The sequence below is a fragment of the Urocitellus parryii genome, chromosome 5, assembly GCF_045843805.1.
Source record: "Urocitellus parryii isolate mUroPar1 chromosome 5, mUroPar1.hap1, whole genome shotgun sequence".
Lineage (NCBI taxonomy): Eukaryota > Metazoa > Chordata > Mammalia > Rodentia > Sciuridae > Urocitellus > Urocitellus parryii.
In genome coordinates, this window is record NC_135535.1 from 109,026,487 (window position 1) to 109,035,107 (window position 8,621).

The following is an 8,621-nucleotide window of genomic DNA, read 5'->3' on the forward strand; positions in this document are numbered from 1 at the left end:
TCCAAAGGACATCAGGGTGCTTCATGATATCATTTTGATCCATTATGTTATTTAAAGAGACCCTGCAGCAAAGAGCCCCCAGGAGACCAGTTAAGCAAGAGACAAAGAACCAGTCAAGATATTTCATGATAAGATCCTTAAAAATTATCTTTAATTAATGCCAAATATGAACAGATCATAAAGTGACAGAAGCAAGTAAAATTGCATAGATGAAAACTATGCGCATCAATTAGGTTCTCAATTCAAACATTCAATGTCCTCTACCTGACGCGTTAAACAGTTAGGGCAAGGAAGATGCACAGTGGGTTAGACACACATCCTTAACTCAAGGGGTAAGCAACTGGAAAATTCAAGAAATAAAATAGACTTTTTCAGCTTAAATGGTTTGTTGTCCTGATGGTGCACTTCAAATTAATAAGACTTAATTTTTAACCTCCAAAATTCTTTAATACTAGAGGTATGTCCATGAAGAGATTCCATGTAGTCTACTTACAGCAGCATAAAAGGTCCCAAAACAGTGCACTGGAGAGAAGAAAGGGGCTTCCTGAAGTTTTGGAGAGGAGACAACTTTTGACCTGGAATATTCTGCGAGGGTTTTCTTGTTTTGTTTTGTTTTGTGTGTTTTGTTCCTGACACCATTTCTTCTTCTTCTCCTCTGATTGGGGTACAAAACTTTTCTAGACTCTTTGAAGTTTCACATCATAAAAGTAAACTCCTCGTTAGCTCCTAAATGAAAATCACTGTGACTAGGGTTAATCTTCTTAAAGCTAATAGTCCTGAGGTCAGCAGGGCCTCACCCTTTACATACACCCTAGACTTTCCCAGAAAGTTTGTGGTCATTTTGCCTGAGCAAAGAGACTGGCATTTGATCCCAAGGCTTCTAACCTGACATCAATACCCTGAATGAGTTTGCACAGTGACCCAAGATAATGGGACAGTTTTGGTTAACAATTCAGCCCATTTGCTTCTTTACAAAGTGATAAGTAATGTACATTCTTTTAAGATTTACCTGAGTCATGCTGGACAGGTTCGCATATACCCTGAAATTCCACGATATAGGTACAAGTGCTAACATAGCGAACGGCGGGCAAGAGGCCGCCTCCAAGATAGCAATTCAGCTTGGGTTGTGTCTGGACTTCAATTTTTAGTTTGTTTATTTGTCTTCTTAAAATGAACATGAACATCAAAAGATTCCACTCTGGCTTGGAAAAAGCCAGAAGATAAAGTGGCTGTTTGGCAGTTTATATTCTTTCTAGCAATTTTATGCTATGAATGGTTACCACCCACCAATTCCCACCACTCCCAGGAATAAGTCATTCCTGGAAGAAAATGGAGAACTGCTTCCCTTTTCTCCTTTCTGTTCAAGCTGATCTAGCCAACAAAGAATTAAAATTTTAAAAATCTGCTTAGAAAGCATATGTTTTGAGGTCTCCTATGTTAAATGGGAGGGTGAGAAATTATTATCACTGACTCCTTAGATGTCAACAAATTGTTGAAAATTTTGTTAACTATACACAACATGAAGAAGGCTCTTATTGGACAAAACTAAGTTTCTACTTAGAGAAATCTACTCCTCATTTACCACTTACATGTATTTTCTTTAATTCTCAAGCGAATCAAGATGGTGCTGTCCCTTGTGCTTTAGTTTCACTCTAGTGGCTTTTCATTTCTGAAGATTTCATTTTCAAGAAATAACTGCCCAACAGCCACCATGAGGAAAAAAATCTTGCTGTTGGTCTGTCTGATTTTTCTGGGCTAACCCACTAACACACTCCCAGTGAACTGGTGGAACTCATCATCAGAACCCGAGTCTCCACGGGGGAGCGGGGTGGGGGTGGGGGTTATGCACAGATGGGGAAGAAGGGGTAAGCAAAAAACAAAAACCTTTCCTGACTCTCATCTGCCTTCTAGAAATCTGAGGACAGAGGAAGTTAATGTCTTTGGTCTCTCTGGTTCAGATCACTTGAAGTGAGTTAACCACTTCAGAGATTCTGGGATGGCTAACAGCCCTGGTATGACCAAACCCTTCCACTGCCACCCTATTGTACTAGGGCCCCCACGTACTGGAAGAGCTGAGCTATGGCTATCAGCATTTCAGAAGTTTCCTCTTCCTGGAGGAAACAAGTGTTCAGGGCTTGAGATACCGAAGCTCAGTCCCTAAGAAGGGGACGAAAAGGCAAGAAGTCTGATAAAGTAAATACAATAAAGAAGCCAAATGATAGTCATTCCCTGCTAGGCAGTTTTGTTAAGTGCACCTTCAGGTCTACAAAGACATTTCAGCACATTACAGTGCAAGGGGGGTGGGGGAAGAGCTTTGTCAAACGTTGCATGCCTATGCTACACAGATAATCCCTGTACGCTGTTCTCACTGAATTCAATACAATGAGCTAAGATGGATAAGCAGCATACATTTTTTCCCATACCACCCCAAATTCATAACAACACCTCATCCCTAATCCCAGGCTGACAGGTTCACCACATGCAGCACTTTTCCCTAGAACACATGCAGAAGAATCAGCCAGTCCAAGGTATAACTATGAGAGGTATACCAAGTAGCCAGAGACAGTCTCATGAGTCTTGATCCCTTTTTCTCATCCTTAAACCCATCCATTCCATAGTACTGAGTGGATTATTGCTGTTGACAGAATGCAGCGTTCTGAGTTCTGTTGTGTCCTAGACCTCAAAGTCAAAATAAAAATCAAGATATCCCCAGGGATTGGGGAAGCAGTTGGCATTTCTTTTTCACCAACTGGGGGCTTTAAAGCAAAGAGGAAAGAGATGGATAGCCAGGATGAGTTAAGGTTCAAATGCAGAGAATACATCACAGGGGAAGGTTTAATGCCCTGTCATCAGGGGCTGTGTAGTTCTAGGCCCTCATCTTCTAGGATGTGTGTTGTGTTCATCTTACAGGAAAACAGAAGTTGCACAGGGAAATATAATATCCACATTCTTTCTTTCAATCGAGTCAGCCAGCCTGGGTGCCACTCTTGTTTCTTGTTGATTGCCTCGCTGCTAGTTTGAGGACAGGATGGGGGGAAAAGGATAGAAGTCACAGGGAAGATTCCAGAAGAAGCTGGGCAGGAATGTAAGGCGGTCAGTAGCAGGCAGCCACATGCTAAGTGCAGAATGATGATTCCCCACTTTGGTGTCCTTGTAAAGGCTGAGTGCCTCTCCACTGGTGGACAGCTGCCGGGCTCCAGATGCCTATGTTACGTGGCTCTCTTTAAGCTGGGCATGAGGTCCCCCTGTTCTTTTAGCTGGGTGACTGGGGCAGCAGAAGGTAGATGCTCAGCCTGTGAAGTGACTGCCGGGTGGGATGATCAAAGGAGCATCATAGGAAACATGGAAAGAGGGTGGGTCAGGAGGGAAGGCCTAGGAAAGGTCATGGTAAACCCAGTGTTCCACAGTGATGCCTGAAAAAAAATCAGGCTATCAGAGATTTGCAAAGTGCTGTAGCTAACTGAGAAAGAGTAAGGAAATGTACCAGGAACACTGCATGGGACCTAGGAAACTGCATGTCCGGAGAGGCCCTCCATTGGAAACAAATTTCCAAAGAGTTTATCTTGGCTTCTGGTGGAGAAGAGGGGAAAAAAAAAGTTCACGGTTCACTTCCGGTTCAAAGATGGGTCTCAGTTCCTGTCCAGAGTCAGGCTGCCAAAGGGGCCGAGTCCAGTGATGGCCAGTGAGACAGCACCCTCCTGGATCTTTCCTCTCCAGAGTTTAGGGTAGCGCAGTCTTCTCACAGTGGTGAAGTGAGAGTGAGGATGGAAAAACAAAAACAAAACAAAACAAAACAAAACAAAAAGCAAAATATCTGTGCCCCAACCCCTCCTCCCTTCTGTTACGTAACTTCTCAGCTGTGTTATGGAGGCACTTCCTGCAGTTCACTGTGGGTACAGGATAAAGGCACTAAGCAACTATTAAATCAATTGGTTGAGTTTCTTCAGGGAGCCTCAAGGGGAGGGCTGAAGTCTCTGCAGACTTCAAATCATGACTGCAAAAAGAAATCAGCTCTGCTTTGGATGCATACAATAGATAAACATTATCATTTACATCCTAAGAATGCACCAAAAACATGCAATATTGCACCTTTTTTGTTTGTTTTTGTTTTGCTTGTGTTTATCTTCAGCTAGAAAGAATACTTGTTCTTAGGTATCACTATATATACCTTGATGACTTATTTTAGTTTTCCATATAGTTGCCCTTTAAAGGGATGGGCATATTGGTCCTCTCTCTGCCTACACCTACACAGAAACCTGACATTTCCCTGAGCAAAGGCAGGAAAATTGACTGAGTATCCCCCACCCCCACCCCACCCCCATTATTTCTTTTGGGCCTTTCATCCCACAGACTTGTAATTTTTATTTTTTAAAATTTTTATTACTGAAATCATGCATTAACTAATTTAAGGTACATCTTAATCAAATAGGCCATAATGCTGAATAAGAGAACATGCTTTGAGCTCCGAAAAGTTGGTTGTTCCCATCTAACTAACATATGCACTTAAATACAGTACTTTATTTACTAATAAAATTGTTAATAAATGAAGGAGTGCACTTTTGGTGAATGCAAATGAAAAAGAATCTATTTTTAGAAGAGTCAATTTCAACATAAGCTTATTCCCTATCATCTGGGTTAACTTTCTTAGCATGCGATAATAAAATAAATGTTATCAGATTCAAACATGCTTACATTTAACTCCATTTGTGCTCTCTTGCAAAAAGGAGGCTAAAGTTTTATATCCAGTTCTGAAGGTCAGGGGTCAAGGTGCAGGACTGGTGAGAAATGACCTGTGTTTGGCGCTCATCTGCACTTGAGAAAACTTAGCAGCACTGCAGATGAATCAATTAATTTAACTCAGTTATCCTTTTCTTAGAGAATAGTCTGGGTTAGAGGAAGAATGGGGCAGAGGGAAAATCCCTACCAGTCAGGACCAGTATCAGATTTATAATAGGTGCTTTGTGAACCAGTCTTAAGTAGTTTTGGTTTTGTTCGCCTTGTAGTATGCAGTTCAGTCGACCAAAATAAAAACATTTGTTCTTTGCCCATGAGGCTGGTATGTCATGTTACATATAATACATCTGATGCACTGTCTTAAATGTACTGTTCAGTTTGCAAAGATTTCATATTGGAGTCCCATGCAAGTTTTAATTTTATATTTCTAAGTGATCATCTGGTTTTTAATTTTAAAAAAATTAAAGAAGCCAAAGAATCAGAAATGTTTCAGAATGGGAAAGCATATGAATCTTATTTTACCTGGACTAATTCATGGACTGCAATTTTAAAGCCAGTTTTAGAAAATATTCTTCCTTTTCCCATTTTTTAAATAAAATGAAAATAGGTTCCCCCCTCCATGGGTCTTGAAAGCTTCAGTTCATCACGCCCAAAATCCACAATGCAACAATGCATTGACAATTAGAGCATTCAAAGACTATTCAGTAAAGTATCTACAAAGTGTGACAGAGTCACTAGGGTTTTGTTTTGTTTCTTTAAGTCTTTTGAGTGGGGCTTGTTTTGTTGGCTGACTTTTTTTGTTTTGTTTAAACATCGGTCAGGAGCTTGCTCTTATTAACGCAGTTTTGATTAGCTGTGGTGCAATTGCCAGTTCTGATATTGGCCTGTCTATAGTGGGCTATGCTATTATTCATATCCTCTTCGATCTCCATGTACTCAGACTTGCTGATGGTGGAGGAACTGCGGCGACTGAGGTCACTGTCAGAGGCTAAGTTAGGGGAACTAACATGGAGCAACTGAGCCTGCTCTTCCCCCTCAGTTTCTCGGTGGTAGAAATAGTTGAAATTGGACACAATGACAGGTACGGGCAGGGCAATTGTCAGCACACCAGCGATGGCACACAAGGAGCCCACGATCTTGCCTCCAATTGTCACAGGGTACATGTCACCGTATCCTACAGTGGTCATGGACACCACCGCCCACCAGAAAGCATCGGGGATACTGGAGAAGTGAGACTCAGCTTCTTCCGCCTCGGCAAAGTACACTGCACTAGAAAACAATATAACCCCAATAAAGAGGAAAAAGATGAGCAGCCCTAGCTCTCTCATACTAGCTTTGAGGGTCTGGCCCAGGATTTGGAGGCCCTTAGAGTGTCGGGAGAGTTTGAAGATTCTAAAAACCCTTACCAACCGGATGACCCTGAGGATGGCCAGCGAAGTGGCCTGCTCACCCTTCTGATTTCCCTCCTGCTCAGCTATCTCGGTACCTAGGGTGATGAAATAAGGGATGATGGCCACAATGTCGATGAAGTTCATGATGTTTTTAAAGAAGTCTGTCTTGCTGGGGCAGGCGAAGAAGCGCACCACCAGCTCAAAGGAGAACCAGATAATGCACAGGGTTTCCACGATGAAGAAGGGGTCTGTGAAGATGTTGGAACTGTAGGTAACCGTGGTGTTGTCGATGCGGTGGATGGTGCCCGTGAAGTCCTTTTCATCCTTCAGCTCGGGGAGAGTCTCCAGGCAAAAGATGACAATGGAGATGAGGATGACCATGACCGAGACTATAGCGATGACCCGGGCTGGCCCCGAGCTCTCGGGATACTCAAAGAGCAGCCACACCTGGCGCTGATATTCCTTCTCGGGCAGGGGGCGCTCCTCTTCCTTGATGAAGCCCTCGTCCTCTCGGAACTTCTCCATAGCCTCCTCGCCCAACTCGTAAAATTTGATCTCCTCAGAGAACATGTCCAGGGGCACGTTGACTGGCCTCCGCAGGCGGCCCCCCGACTGGTAGTAGTACAGGATGGCATCGAAGCTGGGTCGGTTGCGGTCAAAGAAGTACTCGTTTCTCAGGGGGTCGAAGTAGCGCATGCGTTTCTTCGGGTTGCCCAGCAGCGTGTTGGGAAACTGCGCCAAGGTCTTGAGCTGCGTCTCGAAGCGCAGCCCGGAGATGTTGATCACCACGCGTTCACAGCACTCGTGGTCATCGTGCTCGGCTTGCCGGGGATAGCTGCCATCCTGGGGGTGGCCCGGGGCGGCCGAAGCTTCGTCCACGTTGTCCCCCGACAACACCGTCATGGTGGAAGCCCGGCGAAGAGATGCGAGGCCAGCAGAGAGCCCGGGATGAGAAAGAGCGAGGGAAGAGGGGTGGGGGGGACCCAAGCGCCCCCCCCACCGGAGAGTGCGTCTCCCCCACGCTCAGGGGGAGGGGCTTCGAAGCAAGCAGGTCCGGAGATCCGCAACTTCACTTGCTATTACCTTCCCCTCCACCCTGCCTTGTACTCAATTTGGAATCCCCCTTTCCTGCGGGCCCGAGTGAAGCTTTTTTCTTTCTTTCTTTCTTTCTTTCTTTTTTTTTTTTTTTTTTTTTTGCAAGGGTTGGGTTTGGGGATTGTGCTCTGGTTTTGCTTGGGGTGAGCGGGGGTGGGGGGCGGGTGATTTTAGTATTTCTTCCTGATCCAAGGTGCCTTAACGCAGTGCCGTTCTAGCAGACCGGGCCATCGCTTCAGGGATTCGCCCTGGCCTCCCCTCCCCTCCGTGAGCCCTCCTAGGACCGGGTGCAGTGCCAGCTCAGCAGATCCCCACGCCTTCCACCCCCTCTGCTGCTCCTTGGCTCTACCCCCTCCTACCCCTCTTCGCCTGCCGCCTTCTAAGCTCCCACCAGGGCGATCGATGGACGCTGCAGAGAAATAGAAAGTGATACGGGGGTAGAAAATCAGAAGCATTCAGATGGGACGGACCTACAGACACCAAAGAGCACAGACTTCTAGCTTTTATAGAAAACACTGGACTTTTACTGGGGTTACCACATACATACAGACAGACACACACGCAGACACCCAGAAATCCAAGTTTGGGGCTCTTCCACCCCACTTTCCCCAATGCCCAACAGCCGATCTGTTTACAACTTCGTTAAACTGAAGATCGGGAAAGCCCTGAGAGACGCTGGGGGAGTTCAGAGTCCCCGGCAGCATCCTCGTATCCTCGCCCTCCCCCGCCCGGTCACCCCAACCCCCTCCTCTGCAGCCCGGAATTGGGGAGCCCCCTACCTGGCCGGCCGGCTTGGCGCAGGGGCGGTGCTGAGCCGGCGGAGAGCCCGAGTCGGAATGCGGCAGGTCGCCTTTGCAGTACCGGGGCGGGAGCAGTGGCGGTAGCCGCAGCAGCATCTGAGAGGTGCAGGGCAACTCGCCCCCTTGGTGGGTCCGCTGGTCCAGTGTCCCTCTCAGTTGGACAATCGCTTTACTGAGCAGCTACCGCGGAAATGTCCATCCCCTATCCCCATTCTCACCCAATGCCAGCAACCTGGAGATGCTGTCCTGCCTCCCGTGCAGGGATTCCGGAGAATGCGGGGCTGAAAAGCAAAACTGCCACCCTCTCTTGAATCTCCGAAGCAAATGACGATAAACAGCACTCGCCCCCTCCTAACACTATGGGAGCCCTTGATTCGATCCCGAAGGAGGAGGGCGAGCAAAAGCCTGGATCTACATGGCTTTCCGGTCCCCTCTGCTCTCCGCATCCCAGTGCGGACCTCTCCTCCGGGGCTGCACGACGCGCCAGGAGCCTTTAGGAGCTCCGAATGGGGCAGGGTGCTTGCGGCGGCGGGTCCGCTCGGTCCATTTCTGGGCGCTGCAAGATCAGCAGAAACCTGAGAAAGCGCCTGGAATGCGGAGC

At 46.5% G+C, this 8,621-nt stretch overlaps 1 protein-coding gene across 1 annotated transcript; it reads right to left on the reverse strand.

The window, feature by feature from the left end:
- Window positions 1-5,540: 5,540 nt before the first annotated feature.
- Kcna1 (potassium voltage-gated channel subfamily A member 1) lies at window positions 5,541-7,028 on the reverse strand. The gene has a single exon (XM_026402844.2). It carries the CDS (start codon window positions 7,026-7,028, stop codon window positions 5,541-5,543), a length of 1,488 nt encoding a protein of 495 aa, XP_026258629.2.
- Window positions 7,029-8,621: the final 1,593 nt, after the last annotated feature.

Excerpts from the sequence above, each read along its gene's own strand:
- Kcna1 (XM_026402844.2), bottom strand. The coding sequence starts at position 7,028 with ATGACGGTGTTGTCGGGGGACAACGTGGACGAAGCTTCGGCCGCCCCG.